Source organism: Taurulus bubalis, assembly GCF_910589615.1.
Source record: "Taurulus bubalis genome assembly, chromosome: 7".
NCBI lineage: Eukaryota > Metazoa > Chordata > Actinopteri > Perciformes > Cottidae > Taurulus > Taurulus bubalis.
In genome coordinates this window covers 27,463,013-27,484,922 of record NC_136595.1, presented here as the reverse complement: position 1 = coordinate 27,484,922, position 21,910 = coordinate 27,463,013, and the positions used below count along the sequence as shown (strand labels likewise).

General features: G+C 45.2%; 1 protein-coding gene across 1 annotated transcript in view; it reads left to right on the top strand.

Moving 5' to 3' along the window:
* Positions 1-1,153: 1,153 nt before the first annotated feature.
* The window catches only part of slain2 (SLAIN motif family, member 2), a 22,167-nt gene continuing 1,410 nt past the window's right edge, over positions 1,154-21,910 (top strand). The window contains exons 1-8 of the mRNA XM_079221021.1: positions 1,154-1,787; positions 5,392-5,534; positions 14,528-14,692; positions 14,945-15,154; positions 15,618-15,977; positions 16,696-16,851; positions 19,074-19,160; positions 20,323-20,361. Of these exons, the coding sequence (XP_079077147.1) occupies positions 1,348-1,787; positions 5,392-5,534; positions 14,528-14,692; positions 14,945-15,154; positions 15,618-15,977; positions 16,696-16,851; positions 19,074-19,160; positions 20,323-20,361 (1,600 nt within the window). The 5' untranslated portion in view covers positions 1,154-1,347. The remainder of the gene's footprint in view (positions 1,788-5,391; positions 5,535-14,527; positions 14,693-14,944; positions 15,155-15,617; positions 15,978-16,695; positions 16,852-19,073; positions 19,161-20,322; positions 20,362-21,910) is intronic.

The following is a 21,910-nucleotide window of genomic DNA, read 5'->3' as shown; positions in this document are numbered from 1 at the left end:
AATAATCAAAATATAAGCAGGCATACATACAGGCATCTATATAAATGTTTATTCTTTTAATCAAACTATTGTCTCATTCATTTGAGTCATTTAAGGTTTACTGTATGCTTTGTGTTCTCATTGTTAGTTTAAATACTACATTTACTCACTTTTTACTGTTTACACCCAGATTTCACTAAATGTTTGTAATTGACATTTGGTTTAAAGTCATGAAAAAGTCATGAAATCCATGTGAATGATTTCACACAAATGTCTACTTTTTGGACAGTAAACTTTAAACTAGACGTTTTGGCGGAGGGATACAACCTTCTAGTTTTGTAGTAATGGACATTTTACATAATTAATCTTTTATTTGTCACCGATGTTCACTTTATATTTTCCTGTCGGGATGAATAGGAAAAGCAGTGTATTCTGTCGGTCAAAGTCATTCTCAATTTACAGATTTGACCTGTGATAATTGGCAATAAAAATGTATGTATAATTTAAAAAAGTACTTTAAATGTAAATAAGATGCCACAGTTCATAGAAAGCATCAAACATAATAATAATCAAGTTCTATGTAAGTTAGAAATAATCAAATCCTAGAATTTAATTAATTATGGAACTTTTAATATTTATTTGTTTTATCTGATACATATAAAAACGTGTTTATTAAGTTAAGTTTTCCTACTGTAAATTAAATATAAATATGTATAGTATAGTATGAAATATAAATGATAATTAGTCGTGTAAATTAAATATAAATATGTGCTAACAAATGCTTAGTTAATTAATCCCATAATAAAAATATTAAAAATCCCATAGCAAAAATAATAACACAATATTTCTAAAGCGTTTTGTTCTTTTTCAGTCCATGTTTAAAATGTGTTTACAAACATACACTTATGTGAATTATCATTATTTATTTTTACCTCGCGTTTTCCGTGCGCGAGCAAAAAATAGGTGTCGGTTACGTGCGCGCTCCCGCCGCCGAACGCAGTGACGCGCGCCAGCCGCCGCCTGTTGGTCTTTTTCTCTCGCCAGTTGGTGACGAGCGTTATGAAAAATGGCCTCGACTCTTCCCGTAGCCGCGACTAACCGGAGAAGATGACGGCGAAAAGATTCCTGAGTCAGTTGAACACGCAGATAAACCCGAAGTTACCCGAAGGAACGAAGACGTGTCGGCAGAGAAACGACTAGAAACCAAACAACCCCCAAAAAACCCACCCGCCAACCGCCGCGTATTTTTTCTTCTTTTTCTTCTTCTTCTACGTCTTTTCTTTTTCTTTTTCTTCTTCTTCTTCTTCTTCTTCTTCGTCTTCGTCTTCTTCGTCTCCCCGCAGCGCTGGCTGGCTCCGGGGAGCCGCTATGGAGGACATCAACTCGAACATCAACGCGGACCTGGAGGTGCGGAAGCTCCAGGACCTGGTGAAGAAGCTCGAGCAGCAGAACGAGCAGCTCCGGAGCCGGTCCACGACGCTGTCCTCGTCCGGGACCCACCACCAGCACCACCACCACCACAGACCCCTCAGCGACGGCGGCTACGACCCGGCGCTGACCGCGGGCATGGCAGCCGGGCTGGCCGGCGGCGGCGGCGGCTTCCCCGGGGTGGGGTTCGGCGGGCTGCTGCTGGAGAACAGCCGCTGCCGGAGCCCCAGACACTCCTACGACGGCGTCAGCTTCAGGAGGGCGTACGAGTACGAGGGGGCGACGGCCGCCGCGGACGAAGCGGAGACGTCCATCCTGGACGAGGTGGACATCTTGGACCTCGAGGACATGGACTGTCTGAACGAGGACGAGGACAGCTGGTGAGTGACAGTCTTTAGTGGGGAGGTGACAGCTTTGCTTGTCTGGGTGACAGCTGCTTTAAACATGTTAGCTACACACACACACACAATGCATTAATACATAAATGGCACACACACATCCTCTTCATCTCCCTGTACTCTGGACGAGTCTCATTGTGGATCACTGAAAGGAAGGGTGTTGTTTGGCAGGTCACGTGGGTGCTGCCGAGCCCCATTCTCGGACTGTATGATCATAATAGACTTCACAGTCCCTCCATGACCTCATACCTTACACCCCCTCCCTCTCAGCTGTCTGGACCATGAAGGTCCTCCCATCATCTGTTGCAACCGTTTTGTTGTTGTGACTTGTGTGTGTGTGTGTGTGTGTGTGTGTGTGTGTGTGTGTGTGTGTGTGTGTGTGTGTGTGTGGCAGCCATGTGGGAGCGGTAGCCCTGGTTATATAGTCCCCCTCTGAATGATCCCTTTGGCACCGGGCCACCACAGCTCTGCAGCACCAAAAGGAATAGATGCTGTGTCACAAAAAAAAAAAAAAGCTGATCACAAGCATTGTGATGACAAAGAGTGACTTTTGATAACTGTGTGTGTGTGTGGACACAATGGTCTGCTGGTATCAGACCCCCACATGTTCATCCAGTGCTGTTTTCTTAATCCTCCACCCAGCGCATGAGGGCCATAATGGGCCGTTTCCCCTCCAGCGCTCATGGTATTTAGATGCTCTCGCTCTAGAAGTGTAATCCTTGAAAGTATGATTGGATTTGTGCTGCCGTCTAAATCTAAAATGCAACGGGGGCTCAACGGAGACTTTGAACAAATCAAAAAACAAGTGGTGGCTGGTGACATCAGCTTTTGGTTGCTGAAACTGGAATAACTAATATGGTTTAATATGATGGTTGTTTATGTTTTGAGTGAGTCCACTTAAGGAGACATTTGTTATATTGTTGTTATGAGTTTGTCGTTAGCCTTCCCTCCGCTATAAGGACCACATGTCGCTCTTTGTCCCTTTTCGGGGTGACCTGTCTTCTTATTAATAATCAACATGTGTCTTGTTTACGTGTTGTAGTTGCTATGCGGGATCATTTTCCATCCAGCTCAAAGACGCCGGGATCCTACGCCTCCCAACGACCTCACATATTACCCTCTTTGTTTTTTCGTGTTCAGTTCTGTCTGTTCTTTGACGGTTGAATCAATTTTCACTTTTGTTTGTGACGTTGACGGGTTGGTCCAACTTTTCAGTTGTCTATAAGCGAGTTAACGCTCCAAAGCAGCAGCGTTGTCCGGTTCCGACTGTAGCGGCAATATTTAAATGTCACGAAGGCCAAGAATTGGTTGCAGCGGCAACCCTTACTGTCGAGCCCTTAGAGAAGCCTGGAGTTTGGCGATTTGGCCGTTGCCATCTTGGCTTTTTGCAACCAGTGAACAGGAAGTGACCATATATGGACTGTAGAGGAGAGACATAGAGTCGCCGTATACGTCTCTGGAGTCGACCTGTCAATCACCGTGTAGCCCCGTCCCTAAAGCGTCCCCTGCTTTATGGTCTGTTTGACTCTGAATGACCATAATTTATCATGCTGTATTGAAGAAGACTTGAAACTAGAGATTGAGACATAAACTCATGTTTACAATGTTTACTGAGGGAATACATCAAGAGAAGTAGAGTCATTTATATAGACTTCTATACAACCAGAGGAGTCACCCCCTGGTGGTCAGGAGAGAGAATGCAGCTTTAACACATGAAGCCTAGACTTCCTTTGTGAGAGTCGGAGGTTGCCGTCTGGTTTGGGCTGTTGAGATGAGAAGCAGTAGATATGTTGAAGGCATCATCTCCTGACTAGACATCATTATAATGATGGGCCGTCCACAGGACCGGATCCTCCAGGTCCATCTCGTTGGGCCGGGTTTGTTGGGTTGGCGTCTTGTATTATAATAACTCTATAATAAGCATCATTAGGGCGTAGCAGAAGGGCGGTTACTGAAGCTATTCCAAAAGTACATCATGTTTGGTTGAAAGCCAGCTAAAACACTGAAAGCTCTGGCAGTCAGAATTTAGCATCTGTGTCCAAGTTGTTGGTGCGTTGATTAAAAATAAATAAAAGTCTCTAAAATAATGATTATATCAACAAAGAGGAACCAACACTGAAACAGACCCTCTGCAATATGACATGACGGTATAAATGAACGGGCATGGATGCTGCTAATCAGTGGGCATGTTTACGTCGAGTCTGTTCTTCATCCTCATCATCATGGGATCAAACCCAGCCGCTAGCAGCTACTGAGCCGCTTGACATCAGACTACTCGCTCGTGATGCCCTTTCGGATCAGATCTATCCGGGATTACCCAGTAGTAGCCCGGCTCCCGTCACAGACGCCTGTAATCCCTGAATTAGCATCTGAACTGGATTTAAAAAGGCCGGGCCTGCTGCTGCCTGTCAAAAGAAGCGCGCCGTGTGAGGCGAGGCGTGTTGATGGGCGTTGGAACGGTGTTTTCTCTGCACTGGCCTCCTCCGCCTTTTAGTGGCTCTGCCTTCGTCATGAAAGACTTCCTTTATGTCTGACAGCTGCTGACTCTGGTTTCTCTCCAGAGGAAACTCTCCTCGCTGGTTTCAGGGTAAACACGGGTTACGCGTGTGGATGACAAACAGGAAGTGGTGGCCAATTCAGTCGGTTTGGCGTTTCTGTCGGTATCAAGAGGGGTTCATAGTTTCAATCAATACAGCTGACTTTGCACTCTGTGTTTTTTGTCAAAGTGACGCTGGTTCAGTCTCAAAGTCTGCAGCAGCTGCAGCTGACGGTCGCCTTCATCCTCTCTGCTGATGGTTTGTGATAAATTAGCCGCAACGAGAAAGAGTGGAGGTTATATTGACGAGTCTGAACGACATCTGCAAGTCACCTCTGCTGAGTTTTCAACTGATGGGAGCTTTCTTTATTAGACCCCAACGATTTCAAGTATTTAAGTATGAAATAGCAATTTTTAGTGTCACTTAAATCCCGTGTCCACATAGCGCCTCCTTCTGGGCAGCAGAAAACAACAATATCTTGATAACATATCGCCACTATTTGACAACTATCTAATTGTTTCACATTGGGTTTGTTTTTCACCGTTGGCACCAAGCGGAGGATGTCGGCTTCATAGTTTTGTATAGATGAGCTCGTCATTATTCAGTCTGACAGCCGGAGCAAAGAGAAACGAGACGTACGGTACTAAAAGTAAAAACACTCACCTTGTGTACGCCGGATAAATCTGCTCCCACGAATGTGCTTTAAGATCTTTGTTATGATCGCGTGTGTCCGAAATATAAAGTTGACGACGGATAGACTGACGTCACCAGAGCTTTTCAGCTTGAAGCGCTCAGAGAAAGCGACGCTGGGTGCAGCGTTTAGTCTCTTTGGAGGGTCACATGCACTCTGTCCTCATTGGGAACAATTGGGAAAAGGTGCAATGTGGACACAGGCTCTTATCTTTCATTGCAGCCTTCTGTGATTTAACCGATCACTCCGTCTCCTCTGAGAGCCGCCACCGAGTCGTTTGTGTGCTGACGCTGGCTTGTATGTCTTTATGTGCAGTGTAACGCGTCAACATCATGCTTTGTTCCGTTTCGTCCCCCAGGCTGTACGAGGCGAAGCTGGACAGTCCCCTGCAGAAAACCCTGAGTCCCATCGTCTGGTGCCGCCAAGCTCTGGACAACCCGAGTCCAGAGATGGAGTCGGCCAAGCGCTCCCTCATCCACAGGCTGGACCTCACCATGTCAGGTAGACCACACGGAGGGCGTAGAGGATCAGTGATCAGACAGTCCTCCCCGTCCTTTTCACAGACGTTGTTATCTCTGCCAGAAGCTTGTGGAGATCATGCGTACATCGTGAGTCTGTCCGTCCGTCCACGGCTGATCTTGCAGACTTGCAGACTCATCAGTCTAATATTTTCTGAGCTCATTTATGACTATGTGCCCAAGGACCTCTCATAGTTTTGTGTTTCAACATGTTATTGACGGTTTAATGCCTTTGCTTTGTTTATACTCGTCGTAGCAATGAGAACGCACAGAAGGAGTTATCGTGTTAACACGCCGTTAATTCTCCAAAAACGCCGCAGGTCGTTCAAACACAACGTCGTGTGAACGAGCAAGAAGACTACGAGTGTAAGGTCCTAAAGCAACCTCCCCAATGTAGAGAAAGATGTCATAAAGATGTTATAAAGAAACAAAGGTTGAATATCCTGTTAAATATTTACTTGAATGTAGATTTCTTTTTAAGACTTCCTGTTTCTAAAAACTTTGTAAAATCCTCCGATGTGTTCTTATCAGAACTATTTATGACTTTCATGTCTGAAGAGCGGCAGCTTCATAACGGCGAGTCTAAACTAAGTTATCAACCACTTCTTCAGAAGCAAAAAGAGCATTTCCGGGAATCACCTCGGCTAAAAACTGTCATGGCTGAAGATCTGACCTTTATAGAAAGGTTTGGTCTCATTTTGAACCAGAACATCTGCAGATAAATGATCTAGTTCATACGATAAATGATACTTGCTGGTATGTTTTAGTGCATCTGCTTGAGCAGAGCCCCTCTGTTGTGGAACCAGAGGCGTTCAAGGTCCAGGAAGAAAGTTAGGGCATTCAGCAAACCTAAACCTACGGTACATGAAATCTGCACTAAATTAATTACAAAAAATATTGAACTTCACTTAATCAAAGTCTAACTTTGCAGAGATAGTGTTAACACATAGTGATATTTTATAGTAGAAAGAAAAGCGATGATTTGCATAATAAAAAAGAGGAAATACATCCTGGAAGGTTTTTTCTTTTCAGTGTTCTATCATCAAGTAATAAACCAGTAACACATACACTGCTATATGAACCTCTTAACTGGTCTCACAAGTGTTTTCTGTATATTATACCTTTTGAAATTATTCAAATAGCCCTTGTGGCTAAACAAGTTTAAGATCCACTAAAAATGAGATGAAATAATCCCTTATCTCCGTCTTCTCGACGCCTGTTTTGTTGAAAGCCTCCGTCCGTCCGTCCATCGTCTCCGTGTTGTCGGCCATCTTGCCGTCGGCTTGCATGTCGATCCGTTTCTCTAATTGCATAACATTAGTCTCTGGAGCTCTTCATCTGCATCATAAAAGCAATTCTAGCTCACTTTGACTACAATAAAGAGTGAATGTAGTTCTTTTAATCCTGACTAAGACTCAGTGAAGTAAAGCACGCTGTTTATGTCGGTGCCCAGCAGTACACTAGATGTGACGCATCCAACTCCAATCGCATCTGAATGATTTCTGTATAGAAGAAGAGCTCGTACATAAATGCAGAAACAGCCCTTCTTTCTTTCTCTCGAGGAAGTTCTTATTACTAAAGTTCAGCCTCTGCAATGATCTTGCTATTTCCTCCTATTGATTTTTGAAGCACAAAATAAATGACTATGAATAAATTATGTATTTCTACCGTTCCAACGACAAACAAACAAACGAAGGCAGACGGGCGTCGTTATCATAGCGTAGATGAGCTCACCTTGAACAACGTTCTACCTGTTGGGTCATTGACTGAAGGGCGGCTGTAGTTTTGTGACCCGGCAGATGCAGAATCGGCACATTGACTTTGGGATTAAAGCCAGTTGAGGTTATAAGAGAGTATCTGAGAGCTCAGAGGGTCAGTGAGAGTCTCTTCTTCTTGGGATGGAAAGTGCGGAACATGATTGTCAGACATTTAAAGCCACAGTCTGCACAATAAACCGTGTTTTGTAGAGCTGGTCGTGTTTCATCTGTACGTTTTCCTCCCGTATGATCTCACCTGGGCGCTTCTGGATATGTGCAGCGCTTATTGATTCATGTTCACACCTGTCGGAACATTTCCTCTTTCTAGTGCATCACTTCCTCCTCAACAATCAATGCCACATAGAGATGTTGGGACCAGCAATATTTAAAGGGCCAGTACCGTCTTCTGCAGAGTTTCACTGCAGCAGAAGCAGCAAAGTGATGTTCTGTGTGGACGTATTTTAGTGTGTGTGTTTGTCTGTGTGTGTGTTTTCTGGGCTTTTGGCTGCCACTAATTATAGTTGGTCCCTCGGTGATGAGGACATCCTCGCAGCTAAACTGGGATTGGGGGTCGTGTCCATTTTGGCAGTGGCATGCCGTGTGACCGATCATGTTGACAACGGGCCGCTGAAGGTTGTCCACGGTGTGTAGACGAGACGTGAGACGCACAGCCAGCGCCTCACGCTGGACACTGACATCTGTCCTCAGCAGCTGCCAAAGGAAAAGACTTTTCTTGTTGATCCAAACTGGACAGTTTAGTTTGAGCTCATATTTTTCACAGATCAGTTTTTGTTTAGGGCGTCAATAAATCTCAAATAAATCAGGAATCTGCAATGCAACTTTCATCAAAGTGCACAAAGATTAACGTTTGTCTGTCTTCTCTTTATGATGAACACTTTTATGGAAGGCGAACGCTGCCATAACAAATACATGACTACATATATAAATGACTCAATGAAAATTATGAATTGATATATAGAAATGTAGAAACAAAAGCTTCAATTATTGAATAGATGAGCAGGTTCATTAAAAAGTAGATAAATAAATAGAAATATGAAAACAAGTGAATACAAAAGAGTAGTTTGTACTTCGATGCACTTTTATTTATTTTCATATTGACGCATATTTATTTGATAAATCAGGCTTTAGGTCGTCCACGAACCGGAACCATGACCATTGACCAAAATGTATTTATTGAATCATTTGTTTATCTACTGATTTATTGATCATAAAGGCCTACACAGTCCTCAGTGTTAGTCCTGAGTGAACAAAGCCCACTATCACTCTCTGTGCTGACTCACTCACAGATAACTGTCCACCTGACTGGTTTAGGGTTGTGTGCTCATTTGTGGTGATGTCATCACCTATGTGTGGTAGGATAATGTCGCCATCTTGGCTCTATGCAACCAGTGAACAGAAAGTGACCGTATCTGGACGTTGTAGAGACCTGTCAATCACCTTGTAGTCCCGCCCTAAAGCGCCCCCTGCTTTATGGTCATTAGAGAGAATGCAAGTTTTAAGACATCGGCTTCACTTCAATGAACCCACGGTTGTTTTGCGTCTCTTTGAGGTGGTTTTGTGTGTCTTTGAGGTTGTTTTGTGTCTCTTTCACATTGTTTTGTGTCTCTTTGAGGTTGTTTTGTGTGTCTTTGAGGTTGTTTTGTGTGTCTTTGAGGTGGTTTTGTGTGTCTTTGAGGTTGTTTTGTGTGTCTTTGAGGTGGTTTTGTGTGTCTTTGAGGTTGTTTTGTCTCTCTTTGAGGTGGTTTTGTGTCTCTTTCACGTTGTTTTGTGTCTCTTTCACGCTGTTTTGTGTCTCTTTGAGGTTGTTTTGTGTGTCTTTTGAGGTGGTTTTGTGTGTCTTTGAGGTGGTTTTGTGTCTCTTTCACGTTGTTTTGTGTCTCTTTCACGTTGTTTTGTGTCTCGTTGAGGTTGTTTTGTGTCTCTTTCATGTTGTTTTGTGTGTCTTTGAGGTTGTTTTGTGTGTCTTTGAGGTGGTTTTGTGTGTCTTTGAGGTTGTTTTGTCTCTCTTTGAGGTGGTTTTGTGTCTCTTTCACGTTGTTTTGTGTCTCTTTCACGCTGTTTTGTGTCTCTTTGAGGTTGTTTTGTGTGTCTTTTGAGGTGGTTTTGTGTGTCTTTGAGGTGGTTTTGTGTCTCTTTCACGTTGTTTTGTGTCTCTTTCACGTTGTTTTGTGTCTCGTTGAGGTTGTTTTGTGTCTCTTTCATGTTGTTTTGTGTGTCTTTGAGGTTGTTTTGTCTCTGAGGTTGTTTTGTGTCTCTTTGGCATTGTTTTGTGTCTCTTTGAGGTTGTTTTGTCTCTTTGGCGTTGTTTTGTGTCTCTTTGAGGAGGTTTTGTGTCTCTTTGAGGTTGTTTTGTGTGTCTTTGAGGTGGTTTTGTGTGTCTTTGAGGTTGTTTTGTGTGTCTTTGAGGTGGTTTTGTGTGTCTTTGAGGTTGTTTTGTCTCTCTTTGAGGTGGTTTTGTGTCTCTTTCACGTTGTTTTGTGTCTCTTTCACGCTGTTTTGTGTCTCTTTGAGGTTGTTTTGTGTGTCTTTTGAGGTGGTTTTGTGTGTCTTTGAGGTGGTTTTGTGTCTCTTTCACGTTGTTTTGTGTCTCTTTCACGTTGTTTTGTGTCTCGTTGAGGTTGTTTTGTGTCTCTTTCACGTTGTTTTGTGTGTCTTTGAGGTTGTTTTGTCTCTGAGGTTGTTTTGTGTCTCTTTGGCGTTGTTTTGTGTCTCTTTGAGGTTGTTTTGTCTCTTTGGCGTTGTTTTGTGTCTCTTTGAGGAGGTTTTGTGTCTCTTTGAGGTTGTTTTGTGTCTCTTTGAGGTTGTTTTGAGTCTCTTTGACGATGTTTTGTGTCTCTGAGGTTGTTGTGAGTCTTTGACATTGTTTTGAGTCTCTTTGAGGTTGTTTTGGTTCTCTTATAGTCTCTTGCTGGATGGGGCAAGTCGATTAATCCACTGATCTGACATTTTGGTTTTAAGATTTCTTTAGTTTATTAGTTGTTGTTTTTGTGCTAAACACAAGTTTTTAAGTGGTGCTTTTTTGTGAATCTTTGTGGAGAAACTGTCGCTCAAAGCAACTAATCGGGAACTCTTTATGTCTCTGTGTAGTAGCTGTATGTCTCTGTGTAGTAGCTTGATGTCTCTGTGTAGTAGCTGTATGTCTCTGTGTAGTAGCTCTATGTCTCTTTATGTCTCTGTGTAGTAGCGTTATGTCTCTTTATGTCTCTGTGTAGTAGCTCTATGTCTCTCTGTGTGAAATGAAATATGAGTTTTTCTGAAGATTGAGATCCCTTGTGTTTGTTTTGTGCACACAAAAATACTTTAACGTTGGAAGAGAGACTCTTTACGGCCCTCCGGCCTCGCAGCTCCTCATCACACCCGCTTCCTACCAGGAGCACGGAAACCCCGTTGCCATGGCAGTGGTTGAGTTTGTGTCGGAAGAATTTGCAGAAGAAAAAGAAAACCAGGAGAAAAGAAACTTCCCTCGAGGCGGATTCAGACTCAGAGAGACTTTCTGGTCTCCTCCCAGCGTCCGTGTCCACCTATCAGCAGCGAGTACACATTCGCACACATTCTTTAACGCACGTTAGTCTTCATGTGTGTTTAAAAGCCAGCGAGCCTTTCCGTCTGTGCACGCCCCGGTTGGATCACATCCCCGGACGACGGGGCTGCGTTACATAACCAGCAGGGAGGAGACGGCTGAGAGTCCACGGCCTCCTTCCCCTCAGATCATCCTGATAGCGAGTCAAACACGTGTTGCTGTCCGAGCTTTCCTCTCCACTAACAGCTGTAGCGCTAACAGCTGTAGCGCTGTGGGCCCCACAGGGTCCTAAAGGGCCCCACGGGGCCTCAGCCACACAGCTGACCTGCTGGACTCCTGCTCAGAAAGAGCTTTGACTTCACGTCAACCTCGTCCTGCTCGCTGTGTTGTTTATCTCTCTTTTTATAAACGCTGCTCTTTTTGCAGCTGGGTTTTCTGTTTTTCTTCTTAAATATAAAGTGGTCCTAAATGTCCAGTGTTGTCTTCCGTTCCGCCCTGCAGACCTCTTTTATTTCACGTGTTCTGCACTGGCTTTTTTTATTTCATTATTTTTCTGGCCCTGTGAAAACTGCCCTGAACATTCCACAGTTGGAAAAACCACGACGGAAAATCCTCTCGTGCAATTTGATATCGCAGTAAATTTTAAACTCCAGCTCTTCTGACTTCTTCTCTCTTCTCCTGACTTCCTGGTCTCAGGACAGGAGGATTTGAGGACGCTCTATTTTGGGTCGGTCCCTGCGCTGCAGATCCCTTTTTAGATCGATCTGTCTCTCTGGAGCCGCTGGGCCTCGCTCACCAGTAGAAACCTCTTCTTCAAAACCCTCAAGACTCTCGGCCGGGTTTTCTTATTTGGCATTTTGTTTTTAGCAAAGAACAGAATTTCTGCACGCTGAAGAGATCCCGTCATGTTGATACAGCTAATTGGTTCAGACGTCTCAATCATTATTTTACCGAGGAGTTTTGCTCTTCTAAAATAAATGAACACTTCAACTCACATCAATCATGTTAAGTGCTAACAATAGCACCCAATAAGCCCAAAGTAGGTCTGGATCTGCACCCTTGTGTTGTGTGCCGCGCCCCGAGGAGGGAACTCGCCTTCCAGGAGAACGTGGATCTGTCTGCAGAGAGACGGGTTCCTCTGGGGAACCTTTAGGCCACGAAGAGCCGTCGTCCTGGCAGCCGTCGCTATGAGAACGCAGGTGTTGAGTCTCAGGAACATTTCGTGAGCGAGGCCGTTGCAGTCGCTGTGATCGGCTCGTCGTCGTCTAACGACCTCCGTCCTCAACCAGGAAATGAGTCGGCATCTTTACGCTTCCTGTCTCCTCGCCCGAAAGTCAAAGTGTTTCCTGAATGTTTTGCTGAAGAGATTCTAACGTTTAGGTCTCCGATATATAAGACGGGTCAGTGAACGCCCCTCTGGTGGATCCTGTTGTGTGTCTTTGACGTTGTGTTGTGTCTTTGACGTTGTGTTTTTGACGTTGTTTTGTGTGTCTTTAACGTTGTGTTGTGTCTTTGACGTTGTGTCTTTGACGTTGTTTTGTGTGTCTTTAACGTTGTGTTGTGTCTTTGACGTTGTGTTGTGTCTTTGACGTTGTTTTGTGTGTCTTTGACGTTGTGTCTTTGACGTTGTTTTGTGTGTCTTTGACGTTGTGTCTTTGACGTTGTTTTGTGTGTCTTTGACGTTGTGTCTTTGACGTTGTTTTGTGTGTCTTTGACGTTGTTGAGGACAGGAAGTCATGTGACCGCGGTGGAGTTCCTTACTTTACGTTTGCTAGCGTCCTGTTGCTAACGTCCTGTTGCTAACGTCCTGTTGCTAACGTCCTGTTGCTAACGTCCTGTTGCTAACGTCCTGTTGCTAACGTCCTGATGCTACAAACGCACGTCGTCCCTGCAGCGCTCGGCTGGGTCCATGTGTAGCTCACACGCTTCACTCTGTGTTGTCAAGAGGAAGATATTCTCAACCCTCTGTGGGACTCGTCCCCGGACACAAGGAGGGGTTGTGATTTGTGAACACTCACAGAAATGTTGGTCGTGCATATTGTGGAGTCATTGAGCTCCCAGCGGAGCGTGGCGACACGTTTTAATCCTGACTTCATGTTGGCTTTAGCATGAGAAGGAGGGAGCTGATGTTCAAAAGCAGAAGTCATCACCCAGCTGTGTAAACCCTCCAATCAGATCGAACCCTCCCAGAGACCAGCAGCAGTCCAGAGTCTGATCCCATGACTGAGACGGGTTCTCTGAAGTCCGGGTCCACAGAGCCGGCATTGTGCTGCTCTGTGTGCGTCTCCATTGAATGCTGGTATTGTTGAGTGTAGGAAGCCTCATCAGCATACGCTTTAACAGACTCCTCCAGCCGGCGGCACACTGAGGCTGTTCATGGAGCTGCTGGCGGAGGATGCTGGGATCAGGGCCCCGGGCTTCATGGGGCCCTTCATGGGGCCCTTCATGGGGCCCTTCATGGGGTCCTTAATGGGGTCCTTCATAGGGTCCTTAATGGGGCGTCGATGTCGAATGTTAACACGCTGGGTGTGTTGTTGGTTCCTCCTCACTCATGCAGCATCTTGACCTGTTTACTCTTTTCAGGGTTCTTATAGTTATGGAAAACCTGGAAAAGTCATGGAGTTTAAAAATAGTTATTTCCAGGCCTGGAAAAGTCCTTGAAAGAAATAAAATCCCAAAAGTTTAGTAAAAGTCATGTGAATGTGTTATATTCATGTGTTCATGTAAATGTGTTATATTCATGTGTTCATGTAAATGTGTTATATTCATGTGTTCATGTCGTTCATTTACGCTGAGTTTGAAATAATGAATATGCTTTTAAAAGAAAGACTCTAAATATAAGCAGGCATACATACAGGCATCTATATTAATGTTTATTCTTTTAATCAAACTATTGTCTCATTAATTTGAGTCATTTAAGGTTTACTGTATGCTTTGAATTCTCATTGTTAGTTTAAATACTACATTTACTCACTTTTTACTGTTTACACCCAGATTTCACTAAATGTTTGTGATGGAAATTTGGTTTAAAGTCATGGAAAAGTCATAATGTGTCTGAACCCTGTCTTTTATTCCAATAATAATAATAATAATAATAATAATAATAGAAGAAAAACACTGATGTCGTTGCTTTTCTGCTCGGCATTGAATATCTATTTATTTCCCAACTCGAGGTTTAAAACAGTCAAAATGCTTGAAGTCATTAATAAAGAAAGAAAAAATAAATCATTCTTTGATCATATTCCGTAAACAATTTTGGAAGAAAAAATAAAATAAATGTGCTTGCATGTGAAATGTAAACGTGCTTTACATATTACACGCTTACATTGGAACAGCCTCTGCTCTGTTCAGCAGATCCAACGTGAGTCATGTGACTGCTGGTCCCAGTCGGTCGGCCGCGGTTTCCCAGCTACTCGGAATTTCTTTATAAATTTTCTGTTTACAGGCTCTGGTTCAAGCAGACTGTTTATTTTTGGCTAAATTTGAAATGAGAAATGGAATAAAATGATTTTTCATGAAATATTTTAAACTTTGATTTGGTAGCTTTTTCTCGGAGGAACCGTTCGTCACATGTGATCCGTTAACAGACCGTGGGAAATAAAATGAAAAAATCGCAGATAATTCAAAACGCATTACCGTCTAATGTGTTGTGTTGTTGTGTTGTTGTTGACTCTGCAGCCAACAAGCGCAGGAGCCTGTACGGGAGTCCCTACAGCCAGCAGTACGGCAGCCCCTACAGCACCAACGCAGCCAACAGCCCCTACAGCAGCGGCTTCAACTCCCCGTCCTCCACGCCCAGCAGGGGGCCGGGCGGCCGGCAGCAGCTCATGAGCAGCAACGCAGGTACGGGGGGGAAGGGTACCTGAGGGTACCTGAGGGTACCTGAGGGTTCTCACGGTCACGGAGAACCTGGAGCAGTCATGGAGTTTTAAAATGGTTATGTCCAGGCCTGGGAAAGTCCTTGGAAACATCATTGAAATGTGGTTAAAAGTCATTGAAGTTTGGTTAAGTCATGGAACCCATTGGTCAGAATGTGTATGAACCCAGTCTTTCATCATCTGTTGACGAGTTCTCACATGGTTGTTCTCCTCTCAGCTCACCAGCGGAACACGGCGGCGGAGAGGAACACGGCGGCGGAGAGGAACATGGCGGCGGAGAGGAACCCTCCGGCCGTGAGCCCGCAGTCGTCCGTGGACAGCGAGCTGAGCACCTCTGAGATGGACGAGGACTCGGTGGGATCGTCCAACACCTACAAGCTCAACGACGTCACGGACGTGCAGATCCTGGCGCGCATGCAGGAAGAGAGTACGTAGCGGTAGCGTTAGCATCTTATCCACGCCGTTATCTTATGGGTTCTCTTGTCGGTTCTGTTTGATTATTATGTGAGGGGAAAAATAAAAGTTATTAAGAAAATAATCAACATTTCTTTATTATTCTTGTATGTAAACAAGCAGCAACACAAGAAGTTCAAGCATCAATGCTCCAGGTTTCTACTCATTTAGAACCGGATCCCTTTTTAAAATTGGATCCCTTTTAGAACTGATTCCTTTTCAAACCAGATCCCTTTCTAGAACCGGATCCCTATTTAGGACAATTTCTTTTTTAGAACCAGATTCCTTTGCAGAACCGGATCCCTTTTAGAACCAGATCCCTTTCAGAATTATTTCCTTTTATAGAACCGGATCCCTTTCCAGAACCGGATCCCTGTGCATCAGCGTGACCGAGCGGTTTCCCCGCGTGCCGTAACTGACCGTGTCGTGTCTCTCAGGTCTGCGGCAGGACTACGCCGCCACGGCGTCGCGCCGCAGCTCCGGCTCGTCGTGCCACTCCCTGCGCCGCAGCGCCTTCAGCGACCAGGAGCTGGACGCCCACAGCCTGGAGGACGACGAGGAGGCCACGGCGCACCCGGCCTTCCACCTGCCGCCCTCCAGCCGCTTCAGCCCGTCGCCCCGCCACTCGCCCCGCGCCTCGCCCAGGAACTCGCCGCGCTCGCGCTCCCCGGCGCGCTCCATCGACTACAACCACAGCCGCGGCTCGCCGCAGCCCGTCATCAGCCGGCTGCAGCAGCCGCGCCACTCGCTGCAGGGACACGCCCACGAGCCGCAGGCCGCCGCCGTGAAGAACGAAGGTAGGGACGTTGTTGTTGATTTAAAATCAATTTCTGCATCTCACTGCAACTTGTACTCTATTTTTTATTTGGTTCATACGGTCATGGAAAATCTGGAAAAGTCATGGAATTTTAAAATGGTTATTTCCAGGTTTGAAAAGTCCCAAAGGTTTTTGGAAAGGTCATGGAAATTTGGTTTAAAGTCATGAAAAAGTCCTTGAAAGAAATAAAACCCCAAAAGTTTAGTAAAAGTCATGTAAATGTGTTATATTCATGTGTTCATGTAAATGTGTTATATTCATGTGTTCATGTAAATGTGTTATATTCATGTGTTCATGACGTTCATTTACGCTGAGTTTGAAATAATGAATATGCTTTTAAAAGAAAGACTCTAAATATAAGCAGGCATACATACAGGCATCTATATACATGTTTATTCTTTTAATCAAACTATTGTCTCATTCATTTGAGTCATTTAAGGTTTACTGTATGCTTTGTATTCTCATTGTTAGTTTAAATACTACATTTACTCACTTTTTACTGTTTACACCCAGACTTCACTAAATGTTTGTGATGGGAAAGTCCTGAAACCCACTGGTCTAAATGCGTATGAACCCTGATCTTAATCGTATTTAAGTCTATTTTTCTTCTGCGTTGTGTTTTGATGGTTTAATGTGAACCCTTTGACTCCCTGGTTGTCTGCAATGCGCTCTACAAATGAACTTTCCTCGCCTCGTAGAGAAGCTGCGGCGCAGCCTCCCCAACCTCACGCGGGCCTCGGCCTCGCCGGCGCCGGTCCAGAACCCGGAGCCCGTGAAGAACAGCCGCAGCTGCGAGTCCAACCTGCAGGTTCCGAACGGCGGCGGCTCCCCGCGGCACCAGAACCAGTCTGCCAGTGAGTAGTGGGACTTTGTGTCTCCGTCGCTTCTACTGCACAGAAACCTCTGAAGTTGTGATGAATCTTTCCTCCTCGGTGACGTCGCTGCTGTCAGCTGACATGTTGGTATTCCACTGTGCTGCTTTCTGGGAATCCTTCTTTGTCTTTCATCATTTTCAGTTTTTTTTTATATTCACTCGCATCCTTTCTCTTCATCTTCGTAACGTTTCCCTTCAAAGCGACAGACTCGTCCTGCAGAGTCACACGACTCCATCTTTAACGTTTGGTGTCCGAAGGGTTTAGAGTTCTTTAATCTTTAGAGCCTCACCTCTGGGTTCAGAGATCCACGGGATGTGATCCTGTAATGGAGGATGACGGTAATGGTGTTGTCCTTAATCCAGAGCAGTAATCTCTCTCTGTTAGCGGAGACACAGAGCCGGGGGTCAAAGGTCAGGTTTCATGTAGTGAGAGTCTTTTAACTTCTGAGCTCTAGGACCTTTTTATACTTTTCAGCAGAATTAATTGTTTTATGTTTCTGCTGAAACTAACAAGGGAGCAAATATAACTTCTAGATCTCTGAACACACCGATGATAAGGAAATAAAAGATATTATTAAAACACTATTCATGTGAACGCATCGTGAGAACGTTATCAGTTATGATCAGTTATCATCGCTACGAGCTCTCCTCCTGTTGGTTCTCCGTTAGCGGTGCTGCTAACGTTACTAGCTCTCCTCCTGTTGGTTCTCAGTTAGCGGTGCTGCTAACATTACTAGCTCTCCTCCTGTTGGTTCTCCGTTAGCAGTGCTGCTAACGTTACTAGCTCTCCTCCTGTTGATTCTCCGTTAGCAGTGCTGCTAACGTTACTAGCTCTCCTCCTGTTGGTTCTCAGTTAGCGGTGCTGCTAACATTACTAGCTCTCCTGTTGGTTCTCCGTTAGCGGTGCTGCTAATGTTACTAGCTCTCATATTGGTTCTCCATTAGCGGTGCTGCTAATGTTACTAGCTCTCATATTGGTTCTCCATTAGCGGTGCTGCTAATGTTACTAGCTCTCCTATTGGTTCTCCATTAGCGGTGCTGCTAATGTTACTAGCTCTCCTCCTGTTGGTTCTCTGTTAGCGGTGCTGCTAACATTACTAGCTCTCCTGTTGGTTCTCTGTTAGCGGTGCTGCTAACATTACTAGCTCTCCTGTTGGTTCTCCGTTAGCGGTGCTGCTAACATTACTAGCTCTCCTCCTGTTGGTTCTCTGTTAGCGGTGCTGCTAACATTACTAGCTCTCCTCCTGTTGGTTCTCTGTTAGCGGTGCTGCTACCATTACTAGCTCTTCTGTTGGTTCTCTGTTAGCGGTGCTGCTAACATTACTAGCTCTCCTCCTGTTGGTTCTCTGTTAGCTGTGCTGCTAATTAGCAGCACAGCCCCAAAAGTAACGGCCCCGACGTTCTCCTGAGACAATGAATGGGACCGACAGCGGTGCTGCTAATCTGCACTGTTACTGATACAACCTGATGGCTCACATATAATAGAAAGATTGGGAACCACTGCGTTAGGGGGTTAGAGGGTCAGAACGGATCAGGATGAATAACGCTCCGTTCCTCCACAACTAAAACTCTACCAGCTCCGCTGTCCTTCTATCTTGAGCTTCTGGCTGTGAGACGCCTTCCCTTCCTCTCAGACTTCTCTCCACTGCAACGCATGTGTAACCAAAGCCAGCCTCCATCCTGTCTGAGCTGTGATTGGCTGATGCACTCGACCACGTGGCCCTCGGCCTCGCTCCCTTACTGCTGCTCCTCTGGATGTTTGGCTGCGGGGCCCCCTAGTGGCCTCAAACTGCACCTCCAGGCTCCACAGCCTTTTCCCCCTCCAGGACGCTGAGTCTCAGCAGCATGAGGTCCGACCCCACCATGAGGTCATGAGGTCCGACCCCACCATGAGGTCATGAGGTCTGACCCCACCATGAGGTCATAAGGTCTGACCCCACCATGAGGTCATGAGGTCTGACCCCACCATGAGGTCTGACCCCACCATGAGGTCTGACCCCACCATGAGGTCATGAGGTCTGACCCCACCATGAGGTCATGAGGTCTGACCCCACCATGAGGTCATGAGGTCCGACCCCACCATGAGGTCATGAGGTCCGACCCCACCATGAGGTCATGAGGTCTGACCCCACCATGAGGTCATGAGGTCTGACCCCACCATGAGGTCATCAGGTCTGACCCCACCATGTCCTGTGTCCACAGCAGCAGCTCCGCTCCCGAGGTACTCGACCCCCTCTCGCTCCTCCCCGAAACCCAAACAGCACCTGCAGAGCCCCGCTGCCCTGCGAGGTAACCGGCTCCTGGACCTACTCACAACCACAACTTACTCACAACCACAACTTACAACCACGTCCTGAAGGCGCCGCCTGCAGGGTTTGGACCACTGGTCAAAGATACAAAATACAGATAATTGTATTAAAAGTTCCTGACAATAACAGGAAAATGCAATATTCAAATAATCTGCTCAAAATCAATCTAAATAACTTGTTTGACACAAACTTCCTGCAGTTTTTACGTTCAATATTTGGGTTAATTATCAGTTCTCTGCTGTTATTGTTGTGCATTACATATAATATGTGATATCCATTAGAATATGATTTAGTCATTTTGTTTTATGATAGAAAAGATTAAAAGATAAGAAGGTAAATAGGTTAGGAACCACGGGAACAAACGGAGTGTAAATGATGAAATGCATTCAGGCACTATTTAATAACTCGTCCTTTCAGACTCTGAGCGCTGGTTGTTTTTGTTTCTTTCTGTGTGAGGAAGAAAAGAAAGAAAGAGGCGGAGCTTGAAGGTTGTTATCAGAGAGGAGCTTAAGTTTATAGCTCCGTACCGAACGGGTTAATATTCACAGATTGTGTCCACGTGGGTCTGTAGAGACACTCTGGAGCTTCAGCGCTCACCAAGGGTGGATATTCAAAGCTGGAGGTTAGGGTGAGAGGGTGAGAGGGTGAGACGGCAAAGAGCTGCATTCAAATGTTCACCGATGAGATGAGTCATCTTCCCACGTTTTATCAGCGCAATTAAAGAAGTCATGCAGCTCTTCCTTTATTGATAGTCTACACGGTGAATCTCAGGAACGCCTGGAGGAGAACCCTGTGTTCTCAGGAGAACGTCATCCGGCACAAAACATCCACTCGGACTCACAAAACCCGTTTTTTTGGGGCCATAACTCAAGAATCCATCTGCTAATGTGTAATAATGTGATGAAGTGACTTTTTGGACGTAAACTGCCACTTGACTGGTTGGTGGAAGAACACGATAAAGTAAAGAAATACGTTTTGATATCTTTCATCTTCAAATCAACCTTTTTATTTGATAATCAAGGCCTTTACGTCACTCAGTGTTGTGTAGTTTGTATTCATGAATGAACCATGATGCAGCTCCAGGCCGCCACAGTAAACATGGCGTCCGTGAGGCTGAACGTGTCTCTGTTGTCTCCGTCTAGTCCCGCTCTCCTGTTGCTTTGGAGAAGAAGGAGATTTCAGTGAGTATCACTGAGGAGCTTTAATTCTAAATATTGTGATTGTGGTCCCCTCGCCGTGTGTGTGTGTGTGTGTGTGTGTGTGTGTGTGTGTGTGTGTGTGTGTGTGTGTGTGTGTGTGTGTGTGTGTGTGTGTGCGTGTGTGTGTGTGTGTGTGTGTGTGTGTGTGTGTGTGTGTCCTCACTCTAGTCAAGTTTATTGTGCGGCCTCTAAACTTGCATCGTGTGGTTGAGGAATAACCTCGTGTGTGTTTCTCTGTCCGGAGGATGTGTTGTTTGTTCCATTGTGATCATGTCGTCGTTTAAAACACTGAAACTTATAAAAGCATGAAACTCTTTGAACATGACGTGTAGCAACATGGCGTGTAGCAACATGGCGTGTTACAACATGGCGTGTAGCAACATGGCGTGTAGCAACATGGCGTGTAGCAACATGGCGTGTAGCAACATGGCGTGTAGCAACATGGCGTGTTGCAACATGGCGTGTAGCAACATGGCGTGTAGCAACATGGCGTGTAGCAACATGGCGTGTAGCAACATGACGTGTAACAACATGGCGTGTAACAACATGGCGTGTAGCAACATGGCGTGTAGCAACATGGCATGTTACAACATGGCGTGTAGCAACATGGCGTGTAGCAACATGGCGTGTAGCAACATGGCGTGTAGCAACATGGCGTGTAGCAACATGGCGTGTAGCAACATGGCGTGTTACAACATGGCATGTAACAACATGGCGTGTTACATGATGTGTAACAACATGGCGTGTAACATGACGTGTTACATGATGTGTAGCAACATGACGTGTAACATGACGTGTAACAACATGGCGTGTAACATGGTGTGTTACATGATGTGTAGCAACATGACGTGTTACAACATGGTGTGTAACATGGCGTGTAACAACATGGCGTGTAACATGGTGTGTTACATGATGTGAAACAACATGGCGTGTAGCATGACGTGTTACAACATGGTGTGTAACATGACGTGTAACAACATGGCGTGTAACATGACGTGTTACAACATGGTGTGTAACATGACGTGTAACAACATGGCATGTAACATGACGTGTTACAACATGGTGTGTAACATGGCGTGTAACATGATGTGTAACATGGTGTGTTACATGATGTGAAACAACATGGCGTGTAACATGACGTGTTACATGATGTGTAACAACATGGTGTGTAACATGATGTGTAACAACATGATGTGTAACATGACGTGTAACAACATGGTGTGTAACATGATGTGTAACAACATGGTGTGTAACATGATGTGTAACAACATGGTGTGTAACATGACGTGTTACAACATGGCGTGTAGCATGGCGTGTAACATGGCGTGTGACATGACGTGTGACATGACGTGTGACATGACGTGTGACATGACGTGTAACATGACGTGTAACATGACGTGTAACATGGCGTGAAAATGGCGGGTTACAACATGATGTGTATCATGATGTGTTACATGGCGTGTAACACGGCGTGTAACATGACGTGAACATGGCGTGTAACATGACGTGAACATGGCGTGTAACATGACGT